The sequence below is a fragment of the Elgaria multicarinata genome, chromosome 4 (assembly GCF_023053635.1).
Source record: "Elgaria multicarinata webbii isolate HBS135686 ecotype San Diego chromosome 4, rElgMul1.1.pri, whole genome shotgun sequence".
In the NCBI taxonomy this organism is placed as follows: domain Eukaryota; kingdom Metazoa; phylum Chordata; class Lepidosauria; order Squamata; family Anguidae; genus Elgaria; species Elgaria multicarinata.
In genome coordinates, this window is record NC_086174.1 from 137,769,138 (window position 1) to 137,792,376 (window position 23,239).

General features: G+C 44.9%; 1 protein-coding gene across 2 annotated transcripts; it reads left to right on the forward strand.

Moving 5' to 3' along the window:
* Positions 1-6,711: 6,711 nt before the first annotated feature.
* On the forward strand, positions 6,712-23,205 carry THSD1 (thrombospondin type 1 domain containing 1). Of its 2 annotated transcripts, none has more exons than XM_063125260.1 (4): positions 6,712-6,848; positions 12,735-13,688; positions 18,109-18,273; positions 20,886-23,205. In XM_063125260.1, exons 1-4 carry the CDS (start codon positions 6,791-6,793, stop codon positions 22,274-22,276), a joined length of 2,568 nt encoding a protein of 855 aa, XP_062981330.1. In that variant the 5' UTR covers positions 6,712-6,790; the 3' UTR covers positions 22,277-23,205. The 2 variants fall into 2 exon arrangements, with proteins under 2 accessions (XP_062981330.1, XP_062981331.1); XM_063125261.1 differs by having other exon boundaries at positions 12,735-12,926.
* Positions 23,206-23,239: the final 34 nt, after the last annotated feature.

The following is a 23,239-nucleotide window of genomic DNA, read 5'->3' on the forward strand; positions in this document are numbered from 1 at the left end:
CTTTATTTTTATTTATTTTCATTTGTATACTGCTCCTTATCTATACAGATTCCAGAGTAGTGAACTTAAAAGGTACAATACTACATTGTTTCAATCATGTGCAAACTTATGTAGATTTCTCATACAATTAATAAAAATGTCATTAGGTCAAAGACTAAGTCTGAAATCCTATGCACAGTTGTTAAGGCTCACTGAATACAATGGAACTCATTTCTAAGTCAACATGCATAGGATCAGGGCAGAATCCAATGCCCCCACCAATTCTCGTTCGCAAGCTGTGGGTCCCACCAATTCCATTGTGCAAGCAGGACCCACTGGTTACGCAAGGGAGATTTAGTATTTTAGCTTTCCTTGATTGTGCAAGACAGAACGTATAGCGCACTTCACATGACCAAATGGCTTGCAGGGAATGTGACTGGAATGGATCTTTACACAGTTAGCCATGTGAGTGGCTGTGTGGTTTGCCACAGCTCACATCCAATTAATACTCTGCTGACTGTCTCTGCAAAGCAGTCAAAAAAAAGTGAGTGCCATTTTGGTGAAGACAGACTGAGCTGTTTGTTGAATGGACACTTTATCTTAGATTGGACTTTCAACTAAATCTGGATGTTTTGTTATATTTTATAACCTTTTTAAACTGGATTGGCTCCGAAACCAGCCTAGGAATTGTTTAGCTTCTGCCCCAGGTGTAAATGGAAACTGGGGTTTTCGTCATTTTCTAATTCTGGCATGCCAATTGAATAGCAGCTGGGATGGAGAAACTTTGGCTGCTTTTAGCTTAGCTTTCTGTATGCATTTGGGAAGGGCGTGTCCACTTGTACAATGAAAGATGTGTGTTTTATGTGCATGTTGATGGGGAGAAAGGATATGAAGGAAAAATATGAAGGAAAAGGAATAGTTCTCAGGTCCAATTCCTATTTAATGATAATGAACCATGAAAACTGTTGCACATCAGTTGTTGAAGCTGGCTGAACAGGCAGGCTCACATGCAGGTCACCAGGCCAGTATTCCACACTATGGTGGACTGTATATGTATTTAAATTATAATTATTTCTAAATTTGCATCTGGATACTTATTCTTTTTTTATTGCATTTAAATCCCGCCTTTTTTCTTCCAAGGAACCCAAGGCAGTGTACATAATCCTCCTTCTCTCCATTTTAGCCTTACAACCACCCTGTGAGGTATCCTGGGCTGAGAGTCTGTGACTGGCCCAAAGTCACCCAGTGGGTTTCCATGGCCGAGTGGGGACTAGAACCCGGATCTCCCAACTCCCAGTCCAACACTTTAGCCATGACACCACACCTCTCCTCTTCCTCCCTGATGGAATACCTGAGTCCATTTCCAGTAGAGAAATTGCTACTGCCACCTCTGCCCCAAGGCTTTGGCTATTGGGCAGTATAAAAATGTGATAAATAAAGCAAGGACAACATACAACAAGCCCTACTTAGCGTGGAATGGAAATTAAGTTCATCACGGCTATCTTTTGTCCCATTCTTTTTAATGGTTCTACTCTAAGAAGGGCTCACGTTTAGGGTGAAATTCCCACTTCATCACAACAGGTAAAGCTGCAAGAGCTATACTAGAGGAACCATATACAAAGGAAGGCAGGGCTCCTGCAGCTTGAACTGTTGTGATGAAGAGGGGGCTGCACGCATACAAATGGCACCTGCTGAATTCCCCTTTTCAATACAACTGTTAAAGATACAAGAGCCCTGTCCTCCTTTTCATATGGTCACCCTACTCACGTTGGATTCTACTAGGGGTGTGCAGGGATCCCCCCCGATCCTCTTCGCGCTCGATCCGCAAATTGCAGATCGGGCCCACTCCACCCCGCCTCGATCCGCCTAGGGGCCACGCTGCGGAGCTCCAGCTCCGAATCAGAACTCTGCAGTGGCGGGAAGTGGCGCCAGGTAAGGCCCCCCCTCACTCCTCCCCCTTACCTGTGTCCGTCCCGGCCCATCCCAGCTTCACTACAGCCCGCAGCTCAACCAGGAACTGTAGGCCCCGATTGTGGCCTACACTTCCTGGTTGAGCCGCTGGCTCTAGTGAAACTGGGATGGGCCGGGATGGACACAGGTAAGGCCCCCCCTCCCCCTTGCCACCTTACCTGGCTCTGCTGCGGTTGCCGCACGGGCGACGACAGCGGCAGGGCCAGGTAACCCCCCCTCCCTTTTCTCCCTTACCTGCGTCCGTCCACGGTCCCGCGGCTGCTTCAACTGAGCCCGAGCCTCGGGCTCAGTTGAAGCAGCCGCGGGACCTCGGACGGATGCAGGTAAGACCCCCTCCCCCTTACCTGGCTCTGCCCCGTCGCTGCATGGGCGGCAGTGACAGTGGCTGGGCCAAGTAAACCCCCCCTTACCTTTTTTGCGGAGCTCGTGATTGAGGCGAAGGATCCACCTTCACCTCGATCCGCTCCACAATGCTCCGCGGCTCCCCCAATCCTCTTCGCCTCCGCCTTAACGGGAGACGAAGGCCCCCCCCCAATCCACTCCTGCTTCTCCGGTCCGAGGAGAAGTGGAGCACATCCCTAGATTCTACCCCCAACTGCCTCGCTATCCCGGAGAAGGGGCGTGTGGCATGTATCGTGCGGCCTCTGGCACCGGGCATCCTTGAGGCGCAACTGGGCCGTCCTGGCCCGGGAGCCGCCCTAGCACTCTGAAGGCCCTCCTGTTTCCTGCGGGCGGGATGCGCTCCCGTCTTTCCTTGCCGAGGCAGAGCTCGGCGGCTGCGCCAGCGCTGTCCAGGAGCAGGGCGGGCCGGCTGCTCTTCCCGTCTTTCGCTTTGCGCCACGCCCGGGTCGCGAGGCGCATCTCGGCAAGTTCCCAGCGCGCGCGCGACGGATGGGCTGGGCGCTGGAGTCCCCGGTGGCGCCTCCGTTGCACTTCAGCCGCTTCTCCCTCGGCGGCTAGGGAAAAGTCCCCGCGTGCCTCCCGCTCAGACGTGCGCCTCCAAAGCGGGGGAAAGCCGGCGAGAGTGCGTTGGCGAGGGCTGCTGCCGCCGCCAAACCCCTTCACCTGACGCCGCTCCAGTGCTTCGGGCATCGGGTCCGGGAGTCAGAAGTGTCGGCTGCGCCTTGCAAGCGGAAAGGGCGCCGTCGAAGCACCTTTCCTGAGGGAAGTTTGGACGCTGCAGCGCGAGAAGAGGCGACCCCTCTCCTCTGCCAAGGGTCGAAAGGAAGACGACCCCCCCCCAACCCCCGTGGATACTTTCCTGCCGCCTCCCTCGCCGGCTTGCTTCCCTTCTCCTCAACATTGAATTCTCCCAGACACAGTTTAGAAGAAAATATACTTTGAACGCGGTCAGTATACATGGAGTTACGATGGATTAAACTAATTATAGGATCGAAGAACAGGAGAAACTCTCTCTCTTTCTCTCTCTCTCTCTGGCCCCTTTCAGAAGACACCTTAAACCACGGTGAATAAGAACATAAGGTGGGTTAAGGTGTCTTCTGAACATGGCCTGGCTTTCTGGCTAAACCACCATGGTTAAAGCCATGGTTTAAGGTGTCTTCTGAACAGGGCCTCTCTCTCTCTCTCTCTCTCTCATTTTAAAATCTGCTGTTAGTTGCTCCTTAAAAAACTACAAGTAATTTCTAGGCTGCAATGCTAAACACACTAAGATATATAAGCTCTATTAAACATAGTGGGACTGCTTTGTAACTGTTCTTTTTATAAATGTTGAAAGATCTTGTTTTGTGAATATATTTTATAGGTTACGTGGGAAGGAATCTGGGTAAAATCCAGTGTAAGTCCTACTGAGAGTAGTAGACCCATTGAAATGAATGGGACAAGTTAGCCATGACTAACTTAAGTCTTCATTTTAGTGGATCGACTCTAAGTAGGACTTGGTTATATTTTACCCTATGTTTCAATTGTACTTGTTTTACAGTTCAATAAGTCTGTTAATACGTTGTTAAAAACTGCAATGAATTATTTTCTAACATGACTCATATTTTCATATTTTCTAACATGACTCTGAATTTTTCACTTAGCATTCATTCTACTCTCTCCAACTCACCCCTTTTTATTCTTCCTTTATACATTTATTTATTATATTTGTTAGTCCCTCAGTAACATGGGTTCTCTGGGCAACATATACCGTATTTCTTCGATTGTAAGACGCCATCGATTGTAAGACGCTCACTAATTTAAGTACCATCAACAGAAAAAAAAACCCTAAGACACACCCGCGATTCTAAGATGCACCCCATTTTTAGAGATGTTTATATGGGGGGAAAAGCGTGTCTTAGAATTGAAGAAATGCGGTAATTGAACCATTTAAAACAATTAAACCATAGAATCCATAAAATACAATTGTAATATATAATATATTATGTACACATATAAGGGTATATTACAATTATGCAAATTTGCTAGCAAATATAAACACACACACATATATAGAGTGGAGGTGCCTTTTTATTTCACTGCTTTATGTGCCAATCATTCGTGGCAGTGCTTTTGTAAATTTCACCTATGGATGCTTGTGGGTTTAGTTCAACATCAAACTATAAGGACAAGTACTCTCTATAACAGCAGCAAGGTCTGATTTTTCCCAACACAATCAGAAAAGCAGGGACTTTGTGGCTTTTGTATTGCTTGTCCTTTCCTTTTGAAACAATGGGTGGGCCTAACCTTTTCTAAGTAGCACCAGTACAAATCCTGTTGGGTGCTAGCAATCAAAGCACATTGGTGCATTCATTTATTTTAAATTTCCATATTAAGATGACTCTGAAATCGTAAAATAAATGTTTCCCTTAAGGGGGTTAATGTTTTCTCAGTATGTTTTTGTGTTGTACTAAAAATGTAGCAGTAGCTTGCACTTCTCTAACACCTTTTCTAACACTCATGGATAATGTTCTCTGAAGAAGCATAATTTTCACATGCAAAGGGGAAAATTAACAGCAGGAAATTTGTTTCATTAAGGATTCCTCATATCTTGATCTTAAAACTTCCTGTTCTAGAACAGGGAGCACCAAACATTTATACCAGCACTGCAGAATATGATGTGGTATTAGATTGATGCTGCAACAATATTACACTGCTGTTACCAGTAACAATGAGGATTGTGTTGCCAGTCACAATTGAGACTGATGTGGTAATACTATGCCTGTTTCTTTGGAAGTAAGCCCCACTGGGACTATTAGGACAACACGCTAAGCCATGGTTAGTCCACTAACTCTTTTGTAGCAAATGGTTAGTGAGCATGTTTAAATTGTGGTTATGTAGCCATCATGGTTTGGGATGGTTCACATGACCCATTAAGCGATAATGCTTAACCACTGTGGCTTAGCATGTCATTTGAACAGGGTCACTGTGTCCAATCAGTGGACTGCATACAACATCACAGAAGTGAACTTTTGCTCATGCAATGAGATTTCCCTTTCCTCTCCTCCCTCCCCACTCAAAGTTTCCTCCAAACTTCTGGAACATATTTGGGGGACATGCAGGGGATTGCAGGAAGGAGGGGAATCCATTCCATCAGTGGTTTCCATTCCACTGGCAGATGGACAGTATTGGATACAACTCAAATGGACCCACACCCATGCACGTGTGTATAGGATTGTAGTCTGAGTTCCAGAACCACCTACACAGACAAGCAAACTTAAACCCACTGAAAACATCAATACAATCCAGCTCTTTCCTCTTGTCCTGTCCCCTCAGCTCCTTACATGGACATAAGTGACTGGTTATCAGTTTAATAGATTTGGACTGGACTGTGTTCATGCTTAGGAGAACACCTTTTATATTTTGTTTGTGTGTGTGTGTGTATTACAGTTTCCTAACTGATATAACTGAAGTCACTTCATTGTAAGTGTGAGTGAATCTTTTCTCACTGATCTGCTACCACAATCAATACTTTTTTAGAAGGAGACCAACTATGATGTGATAAGAACCAAGAATTCTTATAAAAGGTTCTCTTTTATAATGGAGTCACACAAGCAAGCAGTAAAGATCACTTGACACTAAAAATGCAAGTCAATATGTATGTGCATAAGCACATTTATACAAAGATAATCAAGTTTGAGAAATCATCTATTTTCACAATGTGATTTAGTCAGAGGCATTATGATGTTGGGTATATCCCAGTAAAGGGGAGAAACATAAGAACCTAAGAAGTGCCCTGATGCTGGATCAGACCAAGGGTCCCTCTAGTCCAGCACTCTGTTCACACAGGGGCCAACCAGCCATCGGCCAGGCATGAACAAGCAGGACATGGTGCAACAGCACCCTCCCGCCCATGTTCCCCAGCAACTGGTGCACACAGGCTTACTGCCTCGAATACTGGAGATAGCTCACAACCATCAGGGCTAGTAGCCATGGATAGCCTTTGCCTCCAGGAATTTATCCAACCCCCTTTTGAAGCCATCCAGATTGGTGGCCATCACTACATCTTGTGGTAGTGAGTTCCATAATTTAACTATGCGCTGTGTGAAGAAGGACTTCCTTTTATTTGTCCTGGATCTCCCACCAATCAGCTTCATGGGATGACTCCTGGTTCTAGTATTTTGAGAGAGGCAGAAAAATGTCTCCCTATCCACATTCTCCATACCATGCATAATTTTGTACATCTCTATCATGTCTCCCCTTAGCTTCCTTTTTCCCAAGGACCATTTGTCAGAATAAACTTGATGGTCCTAATAATTTCATTCTGAGGCAACTTTTAAAAGAATATTCTAAAGGTTTGCTGTGTTTTTTTATTTGCAGTTGTTCTTGAAACAACAGGATGTACTTTGGGCCAAGAACGGGACATGAGGCATAAAAGGAGCTGGGAGTCTACTTGATCAGAATGAAACAGATGTTGAAAGAATTTTCAAATCTACTACTAGTTGTGCTCTGTGATTATGGTGAGTATGTGATATAAGTATGTGGTATAAGAGAGCTTCGGCTATAGGGCAGTATAAAAATGCAATAAATAAAAAAATAGTTGGAGATATTTCACTAAGGTAATTTTGAAATGTTTAAGTATTAACGGATGACTTGATATATGTGTTGAACTTCTGATATTGAACCTAAATATCATACATCAGACAGCAAGGTAATAGAATCAAGTCTCAAAATTGAATACATTGCCATTTCCCCTCAGCAATAATAGTTCCATTTTCTTTTAGGTTGTTGAAGATACAGCACATAGTTAAACTATGGAATTTGCTATCAGGAGATATAGTAATGACCATCAATTTGGATGGCTTTAAAATGGGGTTAAGTTCCTGGAGGAGAAGACTATTAATGGCTGCTAGTCCTGATGGCTATATGCTAACTCTGGTATCAGAGGCAGTATGTCTATTATTAATATTATTATTTACATTTTTATACTGCCCCATAGCTGAAGCTCTCTGGGCAGTTTACATAAGGTTAAAACAATTCAAAACAATATAAAAAAAATCAAAACCACAAAAACATACAACACAGAGAGAAACATAAATCTAAACATAAATATAAATAACTATAAAACCAGATCCAGGATCAATGAAATTTGTCACATATTGCTAAATGCCTGGGAAAAGAGAAAAGTTTTAACCTGGCGCTGAAAAGATAGCAATGTTGGCATGAGGTGGGCCTCATTGCGGAGATCATTCCATAATTGGGGGGCACCACTGAGAGGGCCCTCTCCCTTGTTGCCATCCTCCAAGCTTCCCTTGGAGGAGGCACATGAAGAAGGCTCTTAGATGTGGAACATAATGTACAGGTAGGTTCGCGTCAGGAAAGTCGTTCAATCAGGTATTGTGGTCCCGAGACATGTAAGGCTTTATAGGTTAAAACCAGCACCTTGAATAGGGTTCAGAAAAGTAAAGGCAGCCAACACAAGCAGGCCAGAGTCGGTCTTATATGTTCAAACCTGTTATATGTTCAAACCCGCCACATTTTGCATAAGCATGCAACTTCTGAACCATCTTCAAAGGCAGCCCGACATAGGGTGCATTGCAGTAATCTAACTTGGAGGTTACTAGAGCATAGACAACTGAAGCCAGGTTATCCCTGTCCAGATAGGGGTGTAGCTGGGCCACCAAACAAAGTTGTTAGAAGCCACTCTGTGCCACCACCTGAGCTTCAAATGACAGAGATGGTTCTAGGAGAACCCCCAAGCTATGAACTTGCTCCTTCAGGTGGAGTGTAACCCCAATGAGAACAGGTTGAATTCCCTCCATCCAGTCAGCAGAACTACCCACTAACAGCATCTCAGTCTTGTCTGGATTGAGTTTCAGTTTATTAGCCCTCATCCAGTCCATTGTCGCGGCCAGGCACCGGTTCGGCACATCTATAGCCTCACCTGATGAAGATGAGAAGGAGAAATAGAGCTGTGTCATCAGCGTACTGAAGACAATGCACTCCAAAACTCCGGATGACCGCACACAACAGTTCATGTAGATGTTGAACAGCATGGGGAACAAAACTGACCCCTGCAGAACCCCATACTGGAGAATCCGCAGGGCCGAGCAATGTCCCCCAAGCATCACCTTCTGGGGCCGACCCGCCAAGTAGGAGTGGAACCACTGCAATGCAGTACCTCCCACTCCCAACTCAGACAGTCGTCCCAGAAGGATACCATGGTTAATGGTATCAAAAGCCGCTGAGAGATCAGGGAGAATCAACAGAGTCACAATCCTCCTGTCTTTCTCCCGACATAGGGCATCATACAAAGTGACCCAAGCTGTTTCCGTACCAAAGCCAGGCCAGAAACCCGACTGAAATGGATCCAAATAATTGGTCTCATCCAAGAGTGTCTGGAGCCTGCTCGCAACCACCCACTCAAGGACCTTGCCCAGGAAGGAACATTTGCCGCTGGCCCATAGGTATTAAGATTTTCTGGGTCCAGGGAAGATTTCTTCAGGAGTGGTCTCACTACCGCCTCTTTCAGATGGCCAAGGACCAGTCCGTCTCGCAAAGAGGTATTAATCACTTCCCTGACCCAGCAAGCTGTTCCATCTCTGCTAGCTTTTATTAGCCAAGAGGGGCAAGGATCCAATATGGAGGTGGTTGCACAAACCTGTCCAAGCACCTTGTCAACATCTTCGAGCTATGTACACCAGTTGCTGGGGGACATGGGCAGGAGAGTGCTGTTGAATTCAGGTCTTGCTTGTAGGTTCCTGTAGGCAGCTGGTTGGCCACTATGTGAACAGACTGCTGGACTAAATGGACCCTTGAGCTAAGCATCCCTAGACCTTAGTTTCTCCAACTTTCCCCCCTCTACTCAAAATGTTGCATCCAAAATAGGATTCACTAGAGAAGGCTTTAAGCATTGCTGACAAATATAGTTACTTGATCAAAACCATTACATTGATGATATCTAGGTTGGGTTTATATTAGCAATGTATAATGGGATCTAAGGCTAGAGACAGGCAATAAAAGATTGAAAAGTAGTTTGGAAGAGGCATTGCTTTCCATGAGTCTGCACATACTTTTCTTTTGACCCACTAATTTCCTTCTGCCTTAAAGTTCTGTCATATGTTATTAAAGTTCTGTCATATGTTATGGTATGAAAACCTGTTTATCAGAGATGAAAGTGAGATGTGTGTATATACCATGCGGAGTGAGTCCTTCTTTCCAACCACCTTCAGATCTCTAAAAATGTCCCAGGCTTGCCTTGGATATTATTTCATTCACATCATTCCTTGCTTTCCCAACTGGTAAAAAATGTCAGGGACAGGAATTACAGGAGAGGCGAAGACCTGTGGTACCTTTGTGATACCTACTCCTAAACTCATTCTCCAAGTGTGGATTCTTATGTAGCCAAAATGGCGCCACCATGGTATTAACAGTCTTCTGGAGAACCCCAAAGTTTGCAGAAGTATAAAATATTTAGGGGGAAAATCTTATGGTTGGGAGACACCAAAACAGCTCAAGACTGAGAATTGCCCATGGCCATGACTGCTGGATGGCAGGGCAAAAGGAAGACCAGTGAGAATGGAGAATGGAATTAAGTATCCTGGAACGGTTATGGCTGGCTGGAACCCTGAACAGAAGCACTGCATGTTGCAACATTTTGTTGCAGATCCCACTTGTTACTTGGAAATGTACAACTGGAGCATGAGAGAGCAGGAAAATAACCAGAGAGTACTAATATATCAATTCCTCCCCATGCCTCCTCTAGTAAAAAAAACATGTGTTTGGAACACTACCACCACCCCGCCCTGAATCCATCCATCTGCAAAATCTCAAATTTCACCTTTCGAGCAGGAGAGAGGGCAGGATAGATAGCAGTAGGAACAGCTATGGAGTGTCCGGTGGTGTGGTGGGAGTTGGATCCTTCTGTCCAACTATTGTCAATTTTATTTTTCCTCTTCCATTCCTTCTGTATTTCTGTGGCATGCATGTTAAATGAAATATTCATAAGCTCTGCCATGAAAGGAGCTTTGAAAATGCATCCTCAGCATATTCAACTTGGGTGGCATTTTCTAGAATTCTATTTCAAAAGCAATACTCCCTTTCTCATGTTATCTTAACTAAAATGCAATATAAATGAGGCATTAGTGGGTCACTATGAAGGCAGGGTTGAGGGTGGCTTATAATATAGCTCAGGGGCCCCCAATTGTTCACCAGCCTTTCTGATAGTCTTACCTCCTGTCCATGCTGGTGAAACAGTTCAGAAGGAGGTGGATAAATGTGCACATCATTTGCAGATGTCATTGGGATAATCATTACAGAAGATGCCTCAAGGTTCTCGGGCTAGGCCTTTTCAGCTTTCCAAATGGTCTTGGCTTTGATGATCTTTGAATACTAAGGGGCATTTTTGTGTTAAAAAATCTTGAGTTCAAAACTGTCTGCCGCGATATCTTTTCAAGTGCTCATTAGAAAACACTAAAAAGAAATACTCTCTGTGTGTTCCATGGGCATATTAGACTGTGGGACAAATTAATAGGGTTTGAGAGAAGGGCAAAATGCTCCAAATTCACCTGAATATATGCTTTATTCCATTAAAGAAATAGTGAGATGAATTCTTAGCTGAAATGCTAAAACTGTGAAATGAAGGATTATGTAGTGGTGCAAAAGTAAATCGGGGCAGGCAATCTCCAGATATTTTGGATTGCAACTCCCATAAGCTCTAGCCAGCACAGACATTGGTTAGAGATTATGGGAGTCACAGTCCAAAACATCTAAGGGTACTAGGTTACCTATCCCTGGGGTAAATGGTTATTGCCTTAACGTTACACTGGAACATGAGGTGGTAAAAGTATCAGAGATCTCTTATAGTCAGTCCTAACAGCTGTCCAGATTGCTCACAGCAGGTTCACAATTTTAAAAATAAAGTCAGTTCATAGAACTATACGGCTTCTCTCCTCCTTCTGCTCTCCCAGTAACTCCATTTTATTAATACTACAAAACTGTCTGAATGAACACCTTTTGATGTGTTGTCTAGACATGTGATGTAATTTTAAGGGTTGATATGTCTGTGTGGAACTCCTGAGAATCCATTTTACAGGGGGTGGTTCATGGAATAGCCTCCAAATACTGTTTATGCCATTTTTTTTAAAAAAAAACAACAAACCATTATTTTAAAGGGCTTGTTGATATTTACATTGGATGGGATCCAGAGCATCTGTTCCATTTGAAGAAGGGACTGGGACTTAGCAGGAGCTTCCACTGGACCAAGTGGGGAGGTGGAGGCGATTGTTTTCCGATTCTCCCTGCAGCCCCCAGCATCACCTCCCACATTTTTCTGGATGATCCCCCAGCCTTTTAGAGCACTTTTCAGGAAGCAGGAGGAATTGGTGGACATCATCTTCTCCTCACTCCTCCAGTAGACGGGTCCTATGGGCAGAGTTCTGCTCGTGGGAACTCTGTATTCAACCCATTGTTTATATGAAATTTTAAAATAAATGTTTGTATAATATAGTAGTTTTACTGCTGAGGTATTGGATTTTTCCCTGAGGAAGAGCATCAGCTTGACATGCAGAGTTACTTTAATTCCCCCACTAAGTTGCTGACAGCATCTGCAGCTTCTGTTTTTCTATCAAGTGAATGAACTGTTATTTCGCTTTTCCTTGTTTCTATGGGCTCATCTACACCAAGTAGGATATTCCACTATGAAAGCGGTATGAAAGTAATATATAAAAGGCCGGAGCCACACTATTACTTTATAGTGGTATTGAAGTGCACTGCAGGATCTACACTACTGCTTTATAGGGGTAGTGAAGTGCACTGACTACTGTTGGGGCCCATTGACACATCTATACCAAGCAGGATATAACACTATGAAAGTGGTATGAAAGTGTAATATAATATTAGTCATGGGCCCCAACAGTTATCAGTGCACTTCAATACTGTTATAAAGCAGTAGTGTGGCTCCTGCCTTTTATATACCACTTTCATACTGTTTTCATAGTTGAATATCCTGCTTGGTGTAGATGAGCCCTATGTTTCTCTATGCACGATGAACAAGTTAATTGTAGTTACGAGATTCATTTGTTTTGTTCAAGGAAACCAAGGAGTGAGATGTCTCTTGGGGCCTAGGGCATTATGGGTGCAGGTTGATTGCTGCAACTGATTGTCCAGTAACTTGGAGCATGTGCGTGTGGTTATTATTTTGAAAGCTTCAGCTTTCTTAAGCCTCTTTTATATGTGTTGGGTAACTGATAACCCAGAGGTTGAGGTGTAGAATGGGTTTGGGAAGCACTTGTTAGCACAGATTAATGCTATGTTGGATCTCCTGAAAACCCCTTTAAGTCCTCTTCTCTTCTCCCCCCCACCCCTTGATTCTCTCTGCTTACTGTTAAATTTGTTCTTCTTTTCAGTTCTTGGAGCAATGGAATATCTTCTCTTGGAGCAACCAACTCATGTAGCTTTAAGCAATAGCACGGTGTCAGTTGGCTTCCAGAATTATTATGGTGGCAATGTGACATTGAAAAACATCTCCATCCTGCTAATAGATGCCAGCACCAACCAAACGGTTGCAAAAAAACAGCTTCTGCAAAACCAGTACCAAGGTATAGTTGTCTTTGAGTGTGTGCATTTTAAGAGTGCTGGGAACTACTGGTTCAAAATGGCTTCTGAAATCATCAATGGCACCGATTCCCAGTGGAAAGGAGAGAATATCCCATTGAGTGTGACGTGGCCTATATTTAACTTGGATGTGAGGAGGACCTCAGAGGGACATGGAAGTTCCCTTCAGCTCAAGTTGTTTACTGATGAATATTTATGTCCGATGAATAAAACAGTGATTTCTCTTGATATAATACTGACCAGCAGCTTATACGAACTAGGGACATTGATCTCAAATGAGACTGTGGGATTGAGAACTAGCAAAAAGCATGATCTCCTTAGGTCGCAGTGGATTAAGTTTGACTGTCAGTTGGTTGGCCAAGAAGCATATATTGCTGTAATACTGAAATCAACAGAGACCAATTCAATCATTGCATCAACAGGACCCATAGATCTTGTGCATAAATTTGGCTACAAATTAGTTGTGGCAGAAGATGTGATATGTGAGTCTTCAGTTGTGGTTTCTGTCATTTTCCCTCCATGCACGTCTTCTGAAGGGCACATTGTTGTGTTCAAAGATAATCCTGGGCCTTTTGGTCGCACAAGGCTCCATGAAAGCATCATGAATCCAGACGACAACCAGATAGAATTCAACTGCACATTGTTTGACAAAGGAACAAACAAATACTGTTTTGAATTTAGCCATTTGAACCAAGTCAATTCCCCATCAAGAGCAAAAGAATGTGTGCTAATCCAACGGAATATTGGTCTGTATTTCCTTTCAAAAATGCTTCATTTGAAATGCTGAAGGATTGCAATGCCTGCTTGATTGTGTGTCATTCATCTGTGTACATCGTGGAGTCTAAAATACGCTACAAAATGTACAGGGCAATCCACCTTGCTTCCTACAGGCACAATTCTGCACTTGTACAGAGCTACAAGCACAGGATAGGATCCCCATAAGGCATGACAGAACCCTTGCACTGACCCTTCGGTGGGCGAATAGCATGTGCCCATCCAAGGGCTGGCAGGTGACGGGAAGAAAGGAAAAACTCTTATGGAAATCCTCTCCCATGCATGCTGCTCTGCACTGTGGGAAGGGATGGATTGTGCCATTGGTTTAATTAAAGTAATCTTGGCTTTATTTTTTGTTGTTTTAAAAAAGTTATTGCCATGTTGTGATCCTTGCTTCATCTTTCCCATGGCTTCTAAGCTGGGTCCCTTCCTTTGCTGTTAGTCCCCTTTCAATCCATACTTCCTTTTCTTCTTACATTGTTTCATCTCAGTCTTGTGAAATTATTCCAAATTCTGCAGACTCAAATTGTTCCAAGACAAACCACTTGATAAATAAGGCAGAGTTGTTGGATTTGAATGTGGGAGACTCAGTGGGCCCGTTCAGAAGACACCTTAAACCATGGCTTTAACCATGGTGGTTAAGCCAGAAAGCCAGGCTGTGCTCAGAAGACACCTTAAACCATGGCTTTAACCATGGTGGTTAAGCCAGAAAGCCAGGCCGTGTTCAGAAGACACCTTAAACCATGGCTTTAACCATGGTGGTTAAGCCAGAAAGCCAGGCTGTGTTCAGAAGACACCTTAAACCATGGCTTTAACCACGGTGGTTAAGCCAGAAAGCCAGGCCGTGTTCAGAAGACACCTTAAACCATGGCTTTAACCATGGTGGTTAAGCCAGAAAGCCAGGCTGTGTTCAGAAGACACCTTAAACCATGGCTTTAACCACGGTGGTTAAGCCAGAAAGCCAGGCCGTGTTCAGAAGACACCTTAAACCATGGCTTTAACCATGGTGGTTAAGCCAGAAAGCCAGGCCATGTTCAGAAGACACCTTAAACCATGGCTTTAACCATGGTGGTTAAGCCAGAAAGCCAGGCTGTGTTCAGAAGACACCTTAAACCATGGCTTTAACCATGGTGGTTAAGCCAGAAAGCCAGGCTGTGTTCAGAAGACACCTTAAACCATGGCTTTAACCACGGTGGTTAAGCCAGAAAGCCAGGCCGTGTTCAGAAGACACCTTAAACCATGGCTTTAACCATGGTGGTTAAGCCAGAAAGCCAGGCCATGTTCAGAAGACACCTTAAACCATGGCTTTAACCATGGTGGTTAAGCCAGAAAGCCAGGCTGTGTTCAGAAGACACCTTAAACCATAGCTTTAACCATGGTGGTTAAGCCAGAAAGCCAGGCCATGTTCAGAAGACACCTTAAACCATGGCCGTGGTGAATAAGGGCTTTTGCTTTTTTCGCTGTGATTCACGGTACTGATTGCAGAACCAAAACTCAGGCTATGGTGGGCACTGCTTTACCTAGTTCATATGCTTAGACTTCCGTTGGCATCACCCACCAATATAGAGGGTGCACTTGGGAGAATGTGGAATCTGGCCAGATGAAAACTAAACTAAACTTTCCCAATCCGATTCCCTCTAGATATATTGGATTGCAACTCCCATGACCATTCTGTCTGGCAGTGATGGGGTCTGCAGTCCAACCAATTTGGAGAGCACCTGTTGGGGAAAGCTGTTCTAACCTGTGGCTGAATAAGTGCCAGCTGGAAGGGTGTGGGCTGCTGCTGGTTGGAGTTATTGAACCCTCCTTTCCAGTGTCATTGACTGGCTCTTGCTCAAGAAACCATTCTTGATGCTGGCTATGCAGCTGCCTGTTACCCTCTCTCCAGCTTCGTTTTCTGGGGGAAAGACACAGTCAGATACGTTAAAAGCTTCAGGTAGTAAAAGATGACAGGTCCTAACTGGGAGAAACTGCCTGATTCAAGAAGTCCTAAAGGACACTTCCGTCTGGGGTTGCTAGCTTTTCCTACGAGTTCTGCTCCTTTGCTCTTAGCAACCTGGCATGCAGAGGTTAAACAGGACATAGTTGAGTGATAGAGCACAGGCTTTGCATGCAGAAGGTCTCAGGTTCAATCCCCAGTATGTCTAAGAATCCAACCTGAGACCCTGGAGAGCCACTGCCAGTCAGTGTCAACAATACTGGGCTAGGTAGACCCATAGTCTGACTCAGTAGCCCCGTTCAGACAACATGCTAAACCATGCTGCTTAACCACAAAATGGTTAATGGAATCCGTTAACCATTTTGTGGTTAAGCAGCATGGTTTAGGGTGTTGTTTGAATGGGGCCAGTATAAGGCAGCTTCCTAAGTTCCTCAGTGATGTTTCCCCCCATTTTGAGACTCCATGTCAGGCAAAGATTCCCCTGCTTCTGTGTGGGAAGCAGCACAGAAGCAGGCCCCATACAAGTAATGGCAACCTTAATGCAGTGGTCTTCTCTCCTCCTATTTCTCCCTGGTCCAATCACCCATCCGTTCCCTGCCTTCACACATTGAGTGGCAAAATAAAGGGTTCTGGAAGGCAACGGAACTCTGGGAGGAGCAGGAAGGAGGAGTTGTAGTTGCCGCTGGATTTATGTCTCAAAGGTGGGCAATCTGCTGCCCTTAGCCTCATTTCAAATGTGGCCTGAAAGCAATCAGTTCAGAACTCTGGCTCCTGCCCCCATTCCCAGCAGCCCATTGGGCAGAGAGGGGGGGAAAGATGGCAGAAAAAGAGACTAAACGTCCACTACTAGCAGATTTCCTTTGAGGAAATGTGGCCCTTGACAGAAAAAAAGCTTTAGAAACTTTTAATTGGACAAGTTCTCTTGACCTGCTAAGTGCAGGCACATGTGGCCAAGTTGAGGCCTTTGAGATCTAGAACTTCGAGGGACATGATGAGACAGGGACTTATCAGGTGTTTACTTTAGTGCTCCACTTGTTCCTCACAGACCCAGAGGATGGGATCTGGTGGCTGTCCTTAATTTTTAGGGGCTTTTGCTATGGAATCCTTTAGAGCAGGGTTGGGGAAACTGTGCCCCCTGATGTTTGCTAGGGACTACAAATCCCATCACCCATCACCATTGACTATGCTGGCTGGTGCTGATGGGAGCTGTGGAGTTGAAGAGCAATTGGAGGGCCATGGGTTCCCATCCCCTGCTTTAAAGGGTTCCCTCTTGTCATTTTTCCTGCTCCGTCTATGCCTGAGACTGCTGGGTGGAGCCATGCGGAGATGTGCAAGTGACCTCCGTACACTGGTGACACCCATCTTTGTCTCCTCCTCCTCTTCTTTTCTTACTTGTGTAGCATTTTGGCATAGTCCAGAATAACTGTGTACAAGGCAGCTGGATCTGAATCCAGACAGTGAAGTAATAATGTTGGCCGAGAGATCTAATATTGGGAGGATCTGGTCTTTTCCGCTTGCCGAGGACTGGTTTACACAAGCACACAGAGCGCCAGATTTCTTATTGCTTGATATCTCTTAACTTAATGGGTAAATTGTTGCAACAGAGACCTGCGGTGCCTGCCTTGATGTTGCGTGATAACAGTTCTGCCTAGGGCGGGGGGTGGAAAACCTTTTTCAACCTGAGAGCCAAATTGCAACATGGGAAACGGGCCAGAAAGTGATTATTATTACCATTTTAAGCCTACTCAGAAGTAGTCGGGACCAGGCTTCTGCGTGTCTACACAGAAGGAAGCTGGACTGAATCACTCAGCAGCTCTTCCAAATAGCATCCCAAATACCAAGCCTCTGCATGTTGACTCAAAAATAAGCAGGTCTCCTGCCTGCCAAAATGCACACCTCCATTCTGTGCAATACCTCCCTTGCCTGCTCTAAATCTTTGCAACCGCTTGATTCTTTACAAGGTATTTGAAGTTTAATTGCTTTTAAATACCCTCTTATCTGTGATCTGTGATCATAGATTACAGCAAAAGAAGCTTGCAGTGGGATCAGGAACCCCCAGGGGGCGCATCTGGTCCATGAGTCAGTGTTTCCCCATCCCTCGCCTGGGGGGGAGGGGGGTTGGTCTAACTTCCAAAATGCGCATGGAAGTTAAAGCTTAGGGAGTTGTCTTCATTGTGTTTCTCTCTCTGGCTGTTTCTACACCGGCCTTCTTCCCCCAGGGTCATCCCTGTGCATCCAAATGACACACGGGATCCCGGGAGCAGGCAGGGACGACCCCTCCACTTGACTGGGATAATCCTTAGGTGCAGAAAGGGCCTCTCTCTCTCTCTCTCTCTCTCTCTCTCTCTCTCTCTCTCTCTCTGTGTGTGTGTGTGTGTGTGTGTGTGTGTGTATGTATGCATGTCTTTAACAGAATGTATCCCTCCAGGAATGTAACTGTTCTGTATCTACAGGGTCCTGGAGCCTTTGGCAGGCCTGGAGTCCTTGCAGTGTGAGTTGCGGAGATGGCTTCCGTGAGCGCTACCGAGAGTGCCTCATATCTTTCCCAGTCCCAATAAAGCAAGGGTGCGTGGGGAAACAACAGGATATTTCTCCGTGCTCTTTGGAGGAATGCTCCAGTACGTAAGCTTGGTATTGAGACGACACCTTCCTTTACAATGATTTTGGTCCACTCACCTTTGCATGTCGCTGTGAGTTCACTCTGTTCCAGCACACATTGTGTGAGGTGTCTGTATGACACGTCAGTTCAGGTAGAAGTGAAGGAAGGAGACAAAGGACAAAATTTATCCCCTAGTCCTTAATTAGCTGTGTTCGGGATCACTGTATGTCTCTCAGTCTTGATTATTCATGGTCTGTCTTGTACCTCTCTGGAGTAAAATACTTTTTTAAAAGTACAAATACATACATTACAACATGACAGAACAAATCACAGAATAATGTGGATAAGGGAGAATATGACATGGGTATGAACTCAGAGTCCATAAAGCTTATAATAATGCAGATTTCAAGATGATTACTGCCTGCACCTCTTTGCGTTCATTTGTCTCTGCCCACCACTGGGCCTAGACAATTTTATTTATTTATTGCATTTTTATACCACCCATTAGCAGAGGCTCCCTGGGCAATTCACAAAAATTAGAACCATTCAAAGTATAAAACAAACAGTATAAAAACATGGTATAAAATACGATATAAAAGCACAACCAGGGTAATTGAAATCCCCACTGCTCCTTTTATGCACCTGTGCAGGATTAACCCTTGCTAGGTTGGTCAGAAAGATGCTTCTTTTGGCCATGCAGAGGGGAAAGGGCAGGTTGTGTGCAAGCCATGATGTGAACCCAGCGCTGCATAATTCACACACTCTGTCTCAAGTAGGGTGGCCATGCATCCCCTTCTGCAGAGGACTGTCCTCTGTTTTGAAGGACTTTCCAGTCCAAGTCCAGTTTAAACATCAAGAACTGTCAGAAGGGGGACCAAGAGGGTCCTTGAAGTTGTGCAACAGCAGTGAGCAACAGGACAGCAGACTGAGCAACAAAGGTCACCTGGTTTGCAGACTTCCCCACTATGGGTAGATGCATTGTATATCCATTTAAATTATAGTAATTTCTACATGTGCATTTATACATATACATTAGTACGTGGAAACTTCATGCAGATGTGTCCCCCTTTGTCCTCTGTGTTTGGCAATGCAAAAGTGGCTACCCTGGCCTCTAGTGGGTGCCACCTCCCATGCTTGTTCATGCCCATAGTGCAGGATGCTTTGCTGTCAAATCCAGCAAGGAAACATCATGTGTCCTACCTGTAGTTCATATGCCCCCATCTGGCAGACAAGTCATTTCCCAGACACTAATGCATTTTGCAGGCCAAACCATCTGGTTTAGCTGAGATAGGAATACGTGTTTCAGCTTTTTCCTTTTAAGCGTTCTTAATTTGCATATCTCAAAATGTTTCACATGGATGCTAAAGTAGAGCAAGGCTCCTCCAAGGTGACCAGTTAAGTTAATTGCTGCAGTGAGTGCCTTGTGCCCTGTATAAGTAGATTGCCATTAAGCGGCTCACATTGCAGTTTATTGCTGCCATGCAAACTTCATAGATTTGCCCAGGTATTTCAGCAGTACAATGAATATTGGCTAGGAGAGAGAAGAAGCAACTGGCATTTGAACAAAACCTTTTAAAATATCTGTATATACACAACTCTAGCAGGTCAGGAACAAAATGTTGCTTCTACAAGTCGTAATCCTGTCTACGGCCATACTACCCTGTACGTGCCCGATCTCGTCTGATCTTGGAAGCTAAGCAGGGGTGGGCCAGGTTAGTACAAGTAGTAATCCACTGCTTGTTACCCAGATGTGATACTGTCAAGCAGGAGCTGATGCAAGGAGCTGAGGATCAACAAGAGGCTGAATAATGGTATAAACTAGGAGATCAAAAGTGAGAGAATGAAGCTGAGAGAAAGCATTAACTAGAGATGTGATATCTGTTTTGGCAAGGGGATCAACGCCAGTTATTCATTCTGTTGGAACCACTCCATGCCTGTAAGCTGGGCATGTAGAGTATTTACAGAGCAGGAGAGCTGGCTAGAACCATAGGAAGCTGCCTTATACTTAGTCCATCTAGCCCAGTATTGTCGACACTGACTGGCAGGTTTCAGGCAGGATTCTTTCCTTGCACTACCTGGAGAAGCTGGGATTGAACCTGGGACCTTCTGCATGCAAAGCATGTGGTCTGTCACACTGAGCTATGGTCCCTCTGGGAATAGCAAGAAGGTAGGTGTCAAGGCAATGCATGATGTGAGCCCAAGCAACCACAACCAGGATGATTAGCTGTCAAAAGCCAACATCCCAGCCAGTGAGGATAATGGTCAAATACTACAGCTCTGTTTTGTACTGACAGGAGCTCTGGACCTGCCATGCCTGTAGCTCACTGAGAAAGATTGATGTCCTACAAGTGGCAGAGTTTTTGATTTGATCTCCCAACTGGCTCTTGACAATGGGCAATTTAATGCCCTATGTCAAGGATGGGCAGCTTGTGGCCCTCCAGATGTTTGGGCCTACACCTCCCATGAATCCCTCACTATTTGGTATGCTGGCTAGGGTGGATGAAGTTGTAGACTAAAACATCTGGAGGGCCACAGGTTTCCCTATCCTTGCCCTGTGTTGATCGGTCATATATTTCTTGAGAATTAGCTTGTAACTTGCCAGCTGACCAATACATTTATTCTTTGTTTCAGCCACTACATCTGTACCCATCACACCACTGAATCCTAAAGAAGGCCAGAAAGCCACCAATAACCTGGTAACTGTCACTGGCATATCCTTGTGTTTATCCATAATCTTGGCAACCATCCTTATCACCTTATGGAGAAAGCTTTGCAGAACTCAGAAGTGTAGTACCCCTGTGCGCTGCAACTCCGCCCATTCGCCCAGCTTCCGGAAGAACTCCGACGAAGAGAATATATGTCAAGAGAGACAGCAGCAAGAGAGCTTTTCTGAGGAAGAAGGCCCTTCTAGAGAACCTCCTGAGATCCCCTTGAATTTCAGGAGAAGCCTTCATTTTGCACAAGAAGGAGGAGAAGGAGGAGAAGCTTCTGCTACGGAGAGTTTTCAGTCCAACGCTCAAAAAATAATCCCTCCCATTTTCAGCTACCGCCTTGCACAGCAGCAGCTCAAAGAAATGAAGAAGAAGGGCCTTACAGAAACAACAAAGGTTTATCATGTGTCGCAAAACCCTTTGACGGACACTGTGAGCACAGAAAACCAGGAGGAGGAGGAGGCGTCAACAGCAGTGAACAAGTTTAGAATCAAATCTCCTTTCTTGGAGCAGCCACCTGGCCATCCCAAGTTATCCGGCAACAGGCCCTGTTCTAGGGTGGATTTTACACTAGCACAGATCAATCCCATTTTGAGCCCAAGCCAGTCCCTAATTAGAAGAGCTCAGCCTAGATATCTTGATAACAAAGCAGAGGCATCAGAGAGAGGCTATTCAAGAAGTTCACACTTCAGAAGAACAGCTAGTTTTCACGAAGCCAGAAAAGCTAAGCCATTCCGGAAAAGAAGCATGTCCACCCTCACCCCAAGCCAGACCCCACACTACCAGTGCAGAACCAGAATGTGGAGCTGTGACCCAGAAGAACAGCCTCGGCTTAAATCCAGGAGCATCAGTCGGAATGTTGTGGAACTCGAGCTGTGTCACAGCGCTCCTTTAACCACTGAATCCATGACCCGTGGGGCACAACCCACTCACAAATGGGAACCTCCAGGAAAGAGACCGGATCTGGTCAGCAGTCGCCAGCCTGTCTCCCAAATGCTACGTGCTGATAGGTCAGAGCATAAGAGAAACAGAAGTGGCCCCTTTCTGAGCCATACGGATGCTTGGCGGAAAGAACCTGCTACTATGCTGCCTCTCAACGACAGTCACCAGAGAGGAGATGCTCTGAGCCCTGCCCAGTACAGGAAGAGCAAATGCCAGAGCTTCCCATCTGATCCTGAATACCACTTCTATGACAACACTACTTTTGGCCTGACTGAATCAGAGCAGCAAATGATTGACCTGCCTGGATATTTTGGCTCAGCTGAAGAGGGTGAAATAAGTACCTTAAGTATTGAAAATCTGGTGATCTGAGCATCTGGTTGTAATATCAGAGTGACGTAGACCCTGTGGACTAAGGTGAATAATGGCAACAACAAAGACAATCTTGGATTTTCTAAAAATGCAATAACAGAAATCAAATTTCCTCCCCTTAGAGGGGAAAGAAGCGTGGCTGTTGTTTAATTTTACACATGAGCTAATCCACACCCACCCACTTTGGAAAAACAAATGATTCCCTGACAAAGAAATTTCCCTGAAAAACTACTTGACCTACTCGAAGTTTGGCTTTCATTCTTTCTCTGTCTCTCTCTCTGTCTCTGTCTCTCTCTCTCTGTGAGTTTTCTCAAAAATAAAATCTTAGGGATGGATCCTACGTGCTGCTTTGCACAGACCCAGCAGTTCACAGGAGTGGGCTTTGAGTGTAACTTGACCCACCCCTACTTTATCCATTGTAATACTTGTCAGCTTCTGAACTGGTCATCTCTTTTGTCCCCAATATGTCTTGTAAGTGAGAAGGGGCAATGCATTGCACTGGCAGGGCGCCATCCCAGCGCTGTGGCCATTCCAAGGCCCATCGGAGCAGCCTTGAATCTCTGTATTTTTTATTTGTATTAGAGGTTTGGTGTGGCATTCCAAGAGCAGCTGGAAGGCACCATTACCGGACTACTCTGCTTTCCTTCCCAAGCATTGGATGGTGCTTTAGCTTAAAACACTCTGCATCATGACACTTCAAACTGCCAGGTAGCTTTCTAAGTCTAGCCAATATCCTCCTCATACTTTCTATGTCCATTTAAGGAATAATCTTTATGCTTCGGAGAGGAAGGAGAACCATCCTCAAAAAGGTATTTCCACATATAGGGAAACAAATCCTTCCCATATCTCAAGAAGCTAATACTGAAGTAGCAGTTCAAATTAACCCTTCTTGTCTTACAATATGGGCTTTCTTTCCGCCATGACTGATGACCATATTGTTCTAGAACTTTTTCCCTTCTGGAA

Excerpts from the sequence above, each read along its gene's own strand:
- THSD1 (XM_063125260.1), top strand. The coding sequence starts at position 6,791 with ATGAAACAGATGTTGAAAGAATTTTCAAATCTACTACTAGTTGTGCTC. Across the intron at positions 13,689-18,108 it reads GCTAATCCAACGGAATATTG|GGTCCTGGAGCCTTTGGCAG; the intron begins GTCTGTATTTCC and ends CTGTATCTACAG. Across the intron at positions 18,274-20,885 it reads CTCTTTGGAGGAATGCTCCA|CCACTACATCTGTACCCATC; the intron begins GTACGTAAGCTT and ends TCTTTGTTTCAG.